Raw genomic sequence first — 14,490 nt, forward strand, 5'->3', positions numbered from 1 at the left:
TGTCTTGAATGGACCACGGATCCTTTTTGTCCTTCCTCATAAGGACTGCAGTGAAGTTGGTTTGAAGAAAGCACAAGCTGCTGGATCTGAAGGAGTCAATGTGTGGAACAGCTAACTTGATGAAACAGTTCACAGTCAAGTACCATGTTGTATTTTCCCATACTCAGTTGTGTGACTTGCTTCTCATAAACTGTCCCATAAAAGACATTATCAGTTTCTGTCTGTCTTTGTGTGTGGCAGTGGGGCAGGGTGTGTAAGTTTTCCAGATTAAAAGAACATTACAGCACAAAACCATTTCTCTTTTCCTGACAATTAACTCTTACTTGTCCTGCTCAGTGCTGCATTTGATGCCATCAAAGAGATCATCATGGGATTAAAAAAAAAAAAATGTCATATTTCGATCATAAAAGACCTCACTGTAAATACTGTTTGCATTGAGCCACTGCCTTCCAAAGAAGGTCTGATAAAAATCTCCTAGCAATGAGTTCTGCAGATTATTCAGGGTAACAAGGGACAGCAATGTGAAGGCATATCACAAAGCTCTGTGCATGCACAGTCACCAAAAAAGGTAATTATGAAATATGTCTTTCATCATTTGGGTGACGCTACTGTTAACTGGTGTGGTATTCAGAGACAAAATGTGTGCTGAATTCATTTTCTAAACACTGCTCCAATTTACAGCATGACTGCGTATATGAGACATTTCCAATCCAGTGTCCTTAGACACCCAGTGTTATGCACCTTGAAAGGGTACGTGGGCTTCACATAGAGAGAGCTAAATGTCATTCAGCTCTGGGAATTTGAACAGTTTTCTGTAGCTGTAGCTGCAGCTCCAGCCAACTAAAGAGACTCTGTGCTTTTTTTTTTTGACAAGATGCTTGCCTCGCATTGTTCCCTTTCAGACTTCCTTTTGAATTAGCAGCATGGGACGGATTGATATAGCACAAAGTTAAGCATTTCTTTAGAGAGCTGTGTGGGTTTGAGCTGTTTGCTGTGTGTGCCTGTGTGCATCTATGCTCCAAATTCTTGGTGTGTGCGCGGACTTGCAGTGCGGTTTAGTCACCATCTGAGCTTTTCTTCTTCCTCCATTTAGGATAATGAAAAGTGTACAGATGGATTGCTCAGATGTCTCATTTTCCTGCCTCTGATTTGAATGAATTTTTGAATTGTCAACCTCCAAGTAGTCCGTTAGCATTGTGTTGAATCTGATCAGGAGCTCCGTCGCATTTATTAAGACGCCAGATTGAGACGAACGACAATCTAAATGAAGCACCACTTTAGGAGGTTGCTCACTGTCTGCATCATGTCAGTGTTCTGTTCTTCTGAGACTGCTGAACACTGAAATCTGTGACAGAGCTTATTTACCAATCCCAGATTAATGTGTAACAGTGTGAGTTTTACTTTGATTTGAAGGACACATTGACGGATACCTTCAACTGTGACTCCATTTGATAATATTTTATCTCCATAAATATTGCATGCAAGCACCTTTGATACAATCAGCTAGCATTTGCCTCCCTCGCACCAAGCAAAGTGCAGTTTCCCCGGTGGCTACCCTGCTCTCGGTCTGCTCATTAGACTTTTATTCTACGCATTTGCGCAAATGCCAAATATGCAGTTCAAACAAGTCAGCCTGCAGTGAATATGAATAAAAGCTGCTATAGGAATATGCACTTAGATTTTCTTTTTACCTACCTTTCACTTCTCTGCAGGATCTCGTTGCCTTTCTTCCACAGGCTAATTGCAGGGGGCGAGGCCTGAGGCTTGCACTCAAGAATGACTTCGCTGCCTAAGCGGGCTTTTAGCAAGGCCCTCAGTGGACTTTTGGAGAAACTGGGAGGAGAAGCTGTTTGTTGGGGGAGCAAAGAAAAGGTGTGAGGCACAAAAATATAACCTAAACCTTTGCAGATCAGCCTTGCAATATCGTGATCTTCTCTGCTTCTTTATTTAGTGAGCTCTTGACTCAGGAGGAATGCTGTACAGCTTAAAGTGATATTTGTTTTTGTTTTGTTTTTTATTCTTGCCGTATGACATACTAATACATATGGAACCACTTTCACTGAAAACATGGCTGCCAGTGGGGACAAATAAATTCAAGACACTTAACATTAAATTTGCAGCACCCTTATGTCTATTATATTCTAAGATCTCCCAGATAGACAACATTTTCTGACTGAAAATGGTAGTTTGTAAACTGCTTAGTATCCTGCCTCATACAATCACACGTAAACCAAACCTGAACTATGCCTCTAATGCTTAACACATGCAATCCCCCCTTACCATGACTTAATGCAAAGGTCGCAGCTATGATCCATTCTCATCATCACATTTTGTTAGCGACCATTTGGACACCAAGTGTCATCATATGTATCAGGACAGAATTGAATTTCCCTTAGAGCCAGATGGAAGTCATCAAAGCTTTTGCAAATAAATCCATACCCACATCTACATGACAAAGCATGCACAATGCCACAACGCAATGCGATTGTAGCATCCAAATCAATAAGATGAAATGACTGAAAGTACAATGAGACACTCAATCATATTCTTTTTTTTTTTTTTTTTGCCAGCAGAGCCCACAGTGACATCAAATGAGTCTGCAGACTGATTGCTGAGGAGCAGGAGCAGACTGCTGGGTTGTATCTTATCTTAGCAGATGATCAAACACACAGACAGATAAGCGGCATAAAAGCAGAGCGAGGGAGGCCATCTTACCTAACACCATTAGTTGGGCACTGGAATAAATAATGCCATGTTTGTTTTCAGCCACACACTGATACATCCCGGAATCCGACACGTTTAGCGCAGCGATGGAAAGGACCCCATTTTCGATTTGTACCCGGCCCTGAGGAGGAAAGAGGAATACTTATGCATATCCACGGCAAGGCCCGTCTATTATGTCCAAAGGCACAGCAGCAATTACCAGTGCGCCATGACAGGAGAAGGACAGCCGGAGCGGAGAAAGAGAGAGAGAGAAGCCTAAAGAGCCTTGTGGCATTTTGTCTATGCTCAGTTTGGAATGAAGGAAGAGATGATGGGAGAGTGTGAATGAGAGAAATATCAATTATTTTCTATGGTCTGATTGGGAAAACTAAAATGGTGGCTTGGATTTTTGACCCACTGACGGTCAGAGATCCTCAGGGGGGAGTGGCTTCTCACATAATTGTATATGCGTCCAGAGAGCTTGGTATAATAATGATATGATATTGGTGAGGTAAAGAGCAACCACATACACAGTGCTAACATAAAGTGAAACAAATCTAGATTGAATATGGTTTTTACAGCAAATTTAATGTATGTAAGGGGGTTGGGGTGCACATTGTGTGAGAAGTGGCAGAAGCGGCTCATTATCACGAGACAATGACTCTGTTTCTTCCTATGATGTGATATTTGTCCTGCTCATTGTAATGTATTCTTAATCACATCATACTTTGTGTGAAAAGAGATCACACATCGAAATTCACCTCCAAATTATTTACAATATTGAACCATTCAGTCTTTAGTCTGGTAAATGAGTTACAGAGGCTACTCAGTCTCTTGCAAAAGTCATTTCAAAATGACGCAATGACCATAAGGGGAGGACAAAGATAACATGTAATGTAAATCAAGTGACCAAGAGATAACGCCTTGATGCATCTACTCTGCATTCTATTCCTTTCCAGCACCAACAAAAACTTCCTACACTGCCAAGAAACCTAAAAAAAAGGGAAAAGGCTTCAAGGAGACTTAAACAATAAACTCAATAAAACATGTGTCAATATCAGCAGAGAGTTTTCTGAGATGGAGAGATTGCCTTGGGTCCTCTGTTGCGCATAAAGCTAGTTTGTCTCTGCTCATCTGATGAGAATCACTCAGGACATAGAGCTTTTGATCCCCAGACGTAAGTATTTTTAATAACCAAGATAAAACTCGACAATCAACTGTTTTTAAAGTGATCCTGCTGACTGCAACTTTAAACACAATCTACACAAAAGCTCACAGATTAAATCTTCTAGTTTTAAATGGATTTAAGATCTGGTGATTGCCAAGACCATAGAATATGAAGCACACCATTGTCACACCTATTCACACATCTGAATTCATTATGTTTCACATTTTGCCCATTTGCACATTGCAGTTGGTTTTACTTACAGTATAACATTCAAACTAAACAGGTCTCCATACCTCAGCCATCACTGGTTCCCCATTTTTCAACCAGCTGTAGGAAGGTTTAGACTTTCCAGTGGCCTTGCACTCCCAGTATAGGTTTTCCTCTATGGACAAAGATGTGTCCGCCATTGTCTGGAGCCAGTGAGGTTTGGCTTGGGGAAAAGAGAGATTACCACTTTAATTATACAAGCAGTGGATTAGTGAAAGGCAGTATCACAAATCATAATACTGTTGAAGCTGCCCTAGCATTAAATCACCAAAGTTTAAACTTAAGTTGATTATGAACACAAGGAAATACACAAGTGTGTAAATGCATGTGGATATTGACTGGGAATAATGGGGGGGGGGAGTGTCTATCTACAGTCTATCTTGCAATTTCATGGATTATCATGCCACTTAGGTTATAGACAAATAGGTTTTATGTCTAACAAATGAGATTCAAACTGCAGGTCACATGTTCCCTATCCAAATGTGGAAATCTGTAACGAGCACACATTTAGTTCTGTTTCTCCATGCATTCACTCTCATCCAATTTGAAATGCTCCACTGACCATGGAATGAAATACGACCCCGCGCAGAATTTTTGCCTCGCCGATTCTCCGCCATACATTCATACGTGCCCGCGTCTTCCTGCTGGAAATTAGGGATTTCAAGGATGGCGTTTGAGTTCTTCATTTTGATTTTGCTGGGAAAAGGGACCCCACTCGATCTCCTCCAGCTTATCTCTGGGACAGGGCTACAAGAAAGAGGAACAAAAATGATGGCAAATGTCAGTCGCTATGATCAAAGCGCGATTAAGCAGAGAAGAACCGCTTTTGATGCAAAAGCCTCGGGAAACATTGCTTCCTATGTATCAAACTGCGATTACTCAGATTTCTGAAGCTCTTAAAATAACTTTGATTTCTGTCCTTTCATGCTGTGGCTCTTGCTCTCACAGGACTTGCTGAATCTGAAAATGAGTAATGTCATGCTTATGCATCCTTAAAGGTCCAGTGTGTAATAAATAGGAGTGTTTGTCAGCAGAAATTGAATATACCCATAAGTACGTTTTTTACGATGGACTCACACATCAGCGTAGTTTGATGGTGGCCAGGTCTGGCTGGTTATGGCTTTCGTGCTGAAGGTAAATGTCTCAGGTGAGCAGAGCAGTGTCTGTCATAGTTAATTACAGAGCATAAGTTGCTGGTGTTGCTAATTGGGTGCACTTTGTCCGCGAAAAACATTAATAACAGGGAGACACTCTGTGCTTAGCGCTGTTGCCTTGGAGCAAGAGGACCCAGGTCAGAACAAGGGCCTTTGTGCTTGGAGTTGCATGTTCTCCCATGTGTGTGGGTTTATCTCCAGTTACTGTGGTTTCCACCCACAGTCCAAAACTCATGCAGAGGTTAACGGCACACTCTAAACTGTCCGTATGTTTGTCGATGTGTTGGAGACCCTCATGTAGAAGATAACGCAGTAGAGAATGAAGAAACAAAGAAGAACGACATCCTTATGTGAAGGTCACCCCAGAAAAGGCAAGGGTGAATGGAAGAGTCCTCTGTTTGCTGTTATCTGGGGTGTCACCTTCAGGTCTTACCCACTGGACCTTTAAATCATCTTGAGTAGCACTAATTCATACTTATTAATGCGTTAATTAGCGTACAGCTTATGTCACATGTGCACAATAGGGCTCACTCACTTTCCAAGAGCGAAACATTCCAGCTTTACCACCGATTCCTTTGCAGCTGGAAGTGAATCGGGGAAATGAACTTCTATTTTAGGTTCATATTCACCCATTACTCCTGCAAAAGAGAGACAATTGATGACAAAGCGTTTTACATCACTGATAGAAGGCACACATTACACCTGCAATGTATCGAAGTGAGAGCAGTAACACAATGGTACAGCTATGACAAAAGTCTTGACCACTGTAGGGCTGGTAACGAGGGAAGGAATTGAAAGGTGGCTTATAAAAGATTCAGAGAACACATCAGGGTAAAGTCTTACTTTGCAGAGATTTATCACCTGTGGCAATGTGATTTAATTTATGACTTTATTTATATCCGCGTCACTAAAGGATTCAAGATGTCTTAACAGAGATAGTTGCATACCCTTTTACTAGTAGTCTAGCAGTCTGTGCGTACGGAAATGCAGAATGTGGAAATGCATCCACATCCCTGTCACCTCAAGGCATAACTAGTATTTAACTTGTGATTGAGTCATACAAAATCATTCAAACCCTGCTCTAGAAAGCTGTGGCATTTCTATGTTTTATGCAACCAAACCAAATACAAATAAAAGGGATTTTTCACAAAATGGTACCCACAACAGGGCTCTGTAGAAGATGATGCAACTGATCTATGAAGATTTCTCTGAATATTTTTAGCAGATTTTTTTCCCAGGCCTTTTTTTTTAATATTTATGTGTATATGATTCAAATAACACGCATACATTCAATTTGCGATATGTGATCTGATATATGTATGGAGTTAAAAGAAATAGTCAGACATGTTTAACACAAGTTTAGGTTCAAGGTTCAAGGTTCAAGGTTTTTATTTGCCATTTGTGCTTAAACAGACAGTCCAGGCACATTGGAAATCTTGTGCGGGTTCTACGAGTCAGTTGTAGGAAACATAAACACACTTAAGTATAAATATAAATATAAAAGTATAAAAGTAGACCTCAAATTAAAGTCTATACAGAGTGTAAAGTAATAATAAAAATAAGTTTGCTTGCATGATTTAAGTTTACGATTGTTTACTCGTCTTTAAAAAGTGATTTTGTTAGAGACGTAATTTGCGAGGTGTTGCCACAAACAGATTACAGGGCTGATCTGTGATTTGTTTTCTGGTCAGAACAAAAATAATCTAATTATATGAGACAGGCTCTAGCATCTTGTTGGAATGTATTTTCGTGAAATTCTGTCCGATAGTCTGTCCAAGTGAGATAATCCTTTATACAGAATAACTGGTTTAAACTCCTCACAAGCATCTGCATTTAATTTAATCATATTATTCTCACAGACCACATAACACAAGCCTGTACCAAAAAACAGCAATTAACACAATTTAATTCACCATGACAATAAAGGTCAGTCAAATCAAACAATTATGATGTTATTATAATAATAATAATAATAATATGCCTGGAGGTCTGACAGATGTAAGGCTCAAATGTATTTCCAAATACTGTTAACCTTTATTTAAAAGTCATAGTGTATTTTTTTAAAGAGATAAATAGAGCTGCTTGTAGTTTTGTTGGGCGTTCATAAATGTGCTTCTATTTCGGCTGTTCAGAATGATATGGGTTGGATTCCTGATTTCTGACAAAAATCAGTCACATTTAAAAATAGTGAAGAATGACATCAAAGTTATAAACTGTGGAATAAACCATTTACCGTCACTCCTGAGGACCAGTGGAGTTGGAGAGCTGAGCACTTTCTCCCTAGTGACGGTGTTGTTCACCACACAGGTGTAGTTTCCAACGTCTGATGGCTCCACCTTAGCGATGTAGAGACTCCCAGTCTCTTGGGAGATGAATCGACGACTGTCTTGTTGGACAAAGAATGGATATTCGTTGAAAATCCATGCGAAGGCCAGCTCTGGAAAGAACAAGTAAAACTATTAACTGTGCACATAACTGTATATTTTTGACTAATTCATCCAGTCATCCATTTTTCCTTTACTTATCATTTGAGTTGTGTAGGGGAATTCACTTGAATAACAACATGAATAATCTCAAGGCACATTCAATTCAACAGGTATTAAAAAAAACAGGTAGCCTAAAAATGTTGGCATGTCGTTTTTCACTCTTATCTCAGTTTCCTTAAAAAAGAGATACCATGACACGGCAAATGTTATTGCTATCACTGCAGAATAAATGATTGACTTCAGGAAAGGGAGCGAAACAAAATGGATTACAGTGCGTCAGTGACACATGGCATCCTTTCCCTGGGTCCCTCAGTGACTTGGTTCATGGGAGGCACAAATGAAGGTAGGAATGGACAGATTGATGTACAGAGGTGGGAATATATTGTCATGCACCCTTCAAAAGTAGCAGGTCTACCACAAGAAAGGAGAGGCCCGCCGTGATGAATTACCGTGTCATTTTGAGAAGTGCACGCTTCACAGACTCGCAAGACTGGGGAGATGTGCAGTATAATCTACCACTTTGGAGGTGAGGGGGCTCCTAGTCAAAAAGGTGAATGCAGTGACTGTCAAGCTCTTCCGACAACCCCCCCCATCACCACCAGCCCCTCAAGGGAGCCAGCCTCTCAGCTTTGGATGGGATCAAGCGTCAAAGTCCAGTGCAGCAATGCAGACACAAAGGTTCCTCTGATCAGGCAGCAGTTGGAGCAACATAGTTCAGAGTCAGCATCACCTCCATTTGAACTGTTGTATGTGGCTGTAACTGCCTAACCATTGAAAACAAAGGAGGGACTGAGAAGGGCTTTTATGAAAGCGCAAAACAGATACTACTACTACTACTACTACCACTACTACCACTAATAATAATAATAATAATTTTCACACTAAAGTCAGCATTTAACAACGGATGTGTTACTCTTACATATAATCAAATATCTGTTTCATTTAAACCATTGTTAAATGAGTTCACACAATGCTTATTGAGCTAATCAGACAGTTTCACACTACTCTATAGCAGTGTTTGCATCTCATATCACTCAGTGATATTCCCCAAAGTGATTAGTTTTAAGTCAGTGCATATAGAGGGGAGTGGAAAAGTTGTAGTAAGACTGAAAATAATACAAAAAAGCAACCACGCTCTAGAGGGCCCCATGGTTGTCACGACAGGGGCTCACATTTAAAAAAACAAACAAAAACCAGAAAGACAACTGTAACCTTTGACCATCAAAATCAATGTTTTTTTCTCTTAAAATATCATGTTTTATCTATGACATATATACATATAGATACAAATATATTCTGACAGCTACATAATACTATTATATAATGCCTCTGTTGACAGTTATTGCTAGCATAGAGAGGCATACAAATGTATTAAAATAAGAGTTGCGATGATATATTTAATGAGTCATATCTGAGAGATGAAACAATGAATGTAAGAGTAGAGGAAAAAACTTGCAGCAAGAGTCCATGGAAATGATGCCTCATATTATGTATAAGACAGTTCAGCTAAGACCCAGGAGGAAAAAGAGGAAGAAAAACACAGCAGCAGAGGGGGAAAGAAAGGCAGAAAACAGCATTCATTTTCACAATGTGAGAAAAAAACAATTGTGCGACAATTCGAGCAGCCAACTGCATATAAGCCTATGTTGGATTGGAAAACTGTCAAACTGCATTTCACACAGAGTACTCTGACCCATTATCCCATAGAGCAGCTGTACAATACACTGTTCTACAAACGGTTCTCTTGTGAAGGAAATTGGTCGTTCCAATGTGCAAACTACTGTATCAAGAGTGGGGCATGCTCGGCTCCATATGTTCACAGTGTTTTGTAGAGTGGTGGGGCTGAGCATTCTGCATCTTTATCTCCTATTTGTACCATCTCATTTATAAAAATACTTCCTACCCTGCTTCCCAGTGGAACAACTGAAGCACTTCCTGGAAATGTGGACATTCATAGTTATGAGGCTACAGTCACCAGCTGGTTAGCTTAGCATATAGACAGACACGTATAGTCTGGCTCTGTCTGAAGAATGATATTTACCATTTTTCTAAATATAATATTGTCATGTGTGTTTGAATAGAGCCAAAACCAAAATAACTGGTAGGATCACTGAAAAACTGACGATTGCTGAGTCTCATCTCCAGGCAGGGATGTAACAGTATTGTCAATTTAACACAATAACAAGAGTGTCAATGCCATCAAGGACCTGTGACAGTATAAACCAAAAGTCTGTGGGGCAAAAGTCTGCCACAGTGAAGCAGAGCAGAAGGGAATGACTACAAAGACCATTGTCCCATGCTTACCCATCATCCTCTGCACTCCACTCGTGCCTCGAGAGAGTGATTATTGTAGTGTGGTTTAAAGGACTGGGCTTGGCACAAAGTTAGTGAAGAAGTTGGACTATTTGATGTGATCTGAAAATATCTGAGTTCAATGGTTCAAACAGTTGATCACACTGTTGTTGGATGATGGAGTAACAAGAGGAAACGAAACACAAGTAACTCAACGACTCATTCCGCACAAAAAAAGCTAAAAGCGAAAGTTAGCTTAGCCTCAGTAATTCGGAATGCATCTTACTCACTAAGGATGGGTGGACTTCATGAGTCATATTACTATTACTATATTCCAATATAGCTTCAAATGTGGGTAACAGTAAATAGCATACAATACTGTGATACATTTAGTAGCATAGACCTGTTATAGCATTATCATAAAATGTGATGCTATTACACCATTCTCTCCAGGTTATTCGTATTCTTATTCTTGTTATAAGTATCTTTATCTTGGTACATAAATAAATAACACCATATGTTGCCTACCCCAGTTTCAATCCTCTGACAAATGAACATTATATTTAATGGATGGATGTGAGTGTGGTATTGATCTTTAAAAATAACTCTCTGCAAGAAACCAAATAAACCTATTTACCCAAAATATCAAAATATTTCTCTAAGACCTATTTCAGAGACACATAGCGTAAATAAGTAATTCATCAAAGGTTGCCATGTGGAATAAGTGGAGACAATTCTTCTGAGTTGCGTGTAAATGAAAAACAAACAAACAAGAGGCCTAGGCACATGAGTGGCATTTGGTAAACTTACCTCCAGAGTGTGCAGGTGGTCCACATAACAGAACCACTCCTTGGCCCTCGCGGACGTTGACAGCACTCCTCACCGTTTGGGTTTTGAAGTTATCAAGAACTGATGAGTCAAACAAGAGCAAGATAATTAAACGACAGCTCAAAAAAAAAAAAACATAACCGTCACAGAACGAGATATCAGATGGACATAAAGTGCATTTTTTTATATGACCATATACTCAGGGGTGTCATTGGAAAGGATAGTTCTGAAAATGGGGAAAAACGTTTTCCTCCTGTCACTGATTCACTGAGACATGTGTTTGGTGTTATATTTTGAGCACTGGGACTTTAATAGGACATCATTGATTGTCCTGGGACACCTCCTAATAGCCTCTGACACTTTCAAAAGCATCTGGGGTGCTGATGAAACAGACAGACCCGACTTGGTGACATTTACTCTGCTACACAACACTTAACACAACAAAAAGATTAGGCTAAAATGAGATACAATGATGGTTGGGGAAACGCTGTGCATGGACTGAGCAAACATAGGCAAGTGTGCATGACAAATGACAGTTTGCGGTGCCAGCAGCAATAAGTAACATCATTATTAAATGTGGTGTAATCTTGCACTTAAAGGCATTAGCTCCCCCATCAATACTCTCAGCACATTCTCTCCCCTGCAAATGAATGAACAGTTGCTGGCAGGGGGGAAAAAAGAAAAAAAAAAAAGTAAACCTGGGATGATAAACCGTCCCTGGCTTCATGACTGATGGAGGGAAGCTGCCGCAGTCTACTCGGTTCTCTGTCTGCAGCCTCTGGCTAACAGCCTAGAGTAAGCCTTCCAAACACAAACAAAAGAAAGTCAGTGTGACCGATAAGGGAAATTAGGAGGAGGAAGATTATGGAGAGAAGTGGAACAGAGTGTTGGTAAGATTAATGAGCCGCTCTCTGATGACCGCAGTGGAATCAAAGAGAGCCAAGTCACGGCAGGACACCGAGGAGGCCACAGGAGAAGAGGGCTGACTTGAAATACAGACAGAGGCAACGTCCTTCTGATCTCACCAGGCTGCTTAAGTAAATACGGAGTTCATTTCCAATCGTCAGTTATGATTCTGGGGAGCGAGATTTACACGCCTCGATGACGGGAAATGAAGCCCAACATTACATTGGTTGATAATTATACCAGCAACAGAGAGTGTAACGGAGAGTGACTAATAATTACTTATAAATGAGGACGGGATGACTCCTTTGCCCAGATCATAGAAAATGGCACAGAGAAGGTTAGAGATGATGCCGGGCTCAGTGCTGGAGGGGATCCTCTTCTGTTCTCTCTGACTTCTGTGCAGGAGACTAATGGGCTTCACTGGAGTGAACTGACCACACACTGTAACTCTGAGAGCTAGAGGCCAAACTCACTGTCGCTGCAGTGGTTCCTCTGTAAGTAGGATCAGTCTCTGCCATATAAAAATAGCCGTCCTGGAGATTACACAGAGTGACCGTTACAGCTCCAAGATGATTGGTCTGGGCAGTGGCGCCACCATAGCCACATTTCCTGTTATGCATTTGATCCAGAGGTCAAGATTGAAGATACTTTTACCTGCTCACTTCACATCCATCTCAGTGTATGTTTGCTTTTTATACGAAAAATAATTATTTTGATTTCTATTACGAGATAACACACTAGATACATCTTTGCCTTTAATGTGACATGGTCATGGCTAACCTTGTAGCAATGTGTTTCTCAAGCCTTCATTAGGGAATCAAACAGGTCTCATGGAACAAAAAGGCTATTTTAGCATGATGTTCCACCAGTTGGAATCCAGTTGAATCATTTGCAAATTTAAATCCCAATTGGAAATAACCCAATTAATAAATCATAAAGGCTGAAATGTATTATTTCTATTCGATATCCGATACCACCGACTCCCAAATGTATAAATGCTGTGTCACACTTTAAATTTCTCTCACTCAAAATCCCCTTGAAAGTACAACTTTGATAAACACCCAAACTATATCAAATAAATTAAATATTGGATTACTCAAAAGGCAGAAAATAACATTTGAACTATGAATCATTCTGTGTCTCTGTATTTATATCCATAAATTGTCCCTCCACATATGACACATGACAATTGCGAGAGAAACTTTTTAAATAATAATAATAAAAAAAATAGTTTTACTTAAATCACAATATCTCTCAGAAAAAATAACAATTCATTATTTTCCCCCAAATGGTTCAGGCTCACAGTGTAATCACCAAAGCTCACAATGGGGAACAAGACAACATGCAACAGAGGGATCCAACTGGTTATGTGCTATTTTCAAATAGTTGCTTACTGACATAATCGGGAGACATGCGGCGACATTGTAGGCTCACATTTCCATTCACCCTTTCCATTAAGTTCTATTTGTGCATCTACCAACTCTTTGAAAATGGCCCCTATTCACCATCTAATTGCCAAGTTTGTCTGTCAGTTGTTTCACGCTGGGCAGGTGGTGCACAGTGGGCTTATCACAGCTTTTACACTGAAAACAGTTGCCTAGTGCAATGGGAAACAAAGCTGATGAATGTGGTGGGAGTGAACAAAACGTGAACATGGCGGGCTATGGAAGCAATAAACAAAGAGTCGAAAGAGGTAAAACACAGCTTAGAGCCAACTGACTGCTGGGTAGGTGACACAGCCAACTGACCCATCATGTAATTTGCTGGAAGAATTAAAATCGATGCCACATAAGCACCAGGCAATTGTTCTGCAATTTCCACGTTGACTTTCGAGCATCGCACCATCATCTCTGCTGCACAACCTGCTGTCAATCTGTTCTACCACATGCCAAAGGTGTTATATTAGAATCACAGCCTGTGACTGGAGAAAAAGACTTCCCGTACTGTTCGTGTTCGACGTCCGACATTTTTGATTTTAGCTTTTATATTTTTTTGCCACACACCAGAGCAGTGGTCGCCCCCCTGCTCAGAACTGCATATGAAAGCAATTCAATTGTTTATACTGCACAATATCAGATCATGCCGTTTGGATCATGGCAACATTTATGAGATCAGATCCCTCTGTAGCTTAAAATGAAAAAACACATTAGTTCATTAGTTATTTCAAGCTAATGAGGGCTATGAATTAGGGTTGTCACTTTAATCTAACATTTGGATATATATATATATATATATATATATATATATGTGTGTCAGAATTACTGCATGATATAGCAGAGGGTGCCCTGAGCACAGCTTGGCCTTAGATACACTTTGATTGCCCTCTTTTTGTATTTTGTTTTATTTTTTCTCTAAACTAAATCTAATCTAAAATACTGGACACAACCTCCTCCTGAGTGAACAGTTATGATCTAACTCAATCATCTAAAAGGTGTCATAGGTATTGTATTTTCTTCACCATGGATGTATTAGAGTAATAATTAATAAGGAATCACAACATATTTAAAGGCATAGCTTGTCCCATTGTATTCGTTCAAATTTGTCTTACTGCTTTTTTTTTAGAGACTGTGAAACAGCTGCCATGCAATAAGTTGTATGAACAAAAAAGACACATTATCAATGAATCAATTAAACATATTGCATAAAACACACGCGTGAAGAGCAACACTACAATGAGGTCACAGGT

At 39.9% G+C, this 14,490-nt stretch overlaps 1 protein-coding gene across 1 annotated transcript in view; it reads right to left on the reverse strand.

Annotated features, from left to right (window-relative positions):
* Window positions 1–14,490, reverse strand: part of cntn3b (contactin 3b) — a 65,569-nt gene that overhangs the window by 20,243 nt on the left and 30,836 nt on the right. The window contains exons 5-11 of the mRNA XM_058631765.1: window positions 10,881–10,979; window positions 7,526–7,729; window positions 5,828–5,930; window positions 4,701–4,885; window positions 4,165–4,301; window positions 2,716–2,845; window positions 1,696–1,846 (exon numbers count right to left, since the gene is read on the reverse strand). Of these exons, the coding sequence (XP_058487748.1) occupies window positions 1,696–1,846; window positions 2,716–2,845; window positions 4,165–4,301; window positions 4,701–4,885; window positions 5,828–5,930; window positions 7,526–7,729; window positions 10,881–10,979 (1,009 nt within the window). The remainder of the gene's footprint in view (window positions 1–1,695; window positions 1,847–2,715; window positions 2,846–4,164; window positions 4,302–4,700; window positions 4,886–5,827; window positions 5,931–7,525; window positions 7,730–10,880; window positions 10,980–14,490) is intronic.

Source organism: Solea solea, chromosome 6 (genome assembly GCF_958295425.1).
Source record: "Solea solea chromosome 6, fSolSol10.1, whole genome shotgun sequence".
NCBI classification, from domain to species: Eukaryota; Metazoa; Chordata; class Actinopteri; order Pleuronectiformes; family Soleidae; genus Solea; species Solea solea.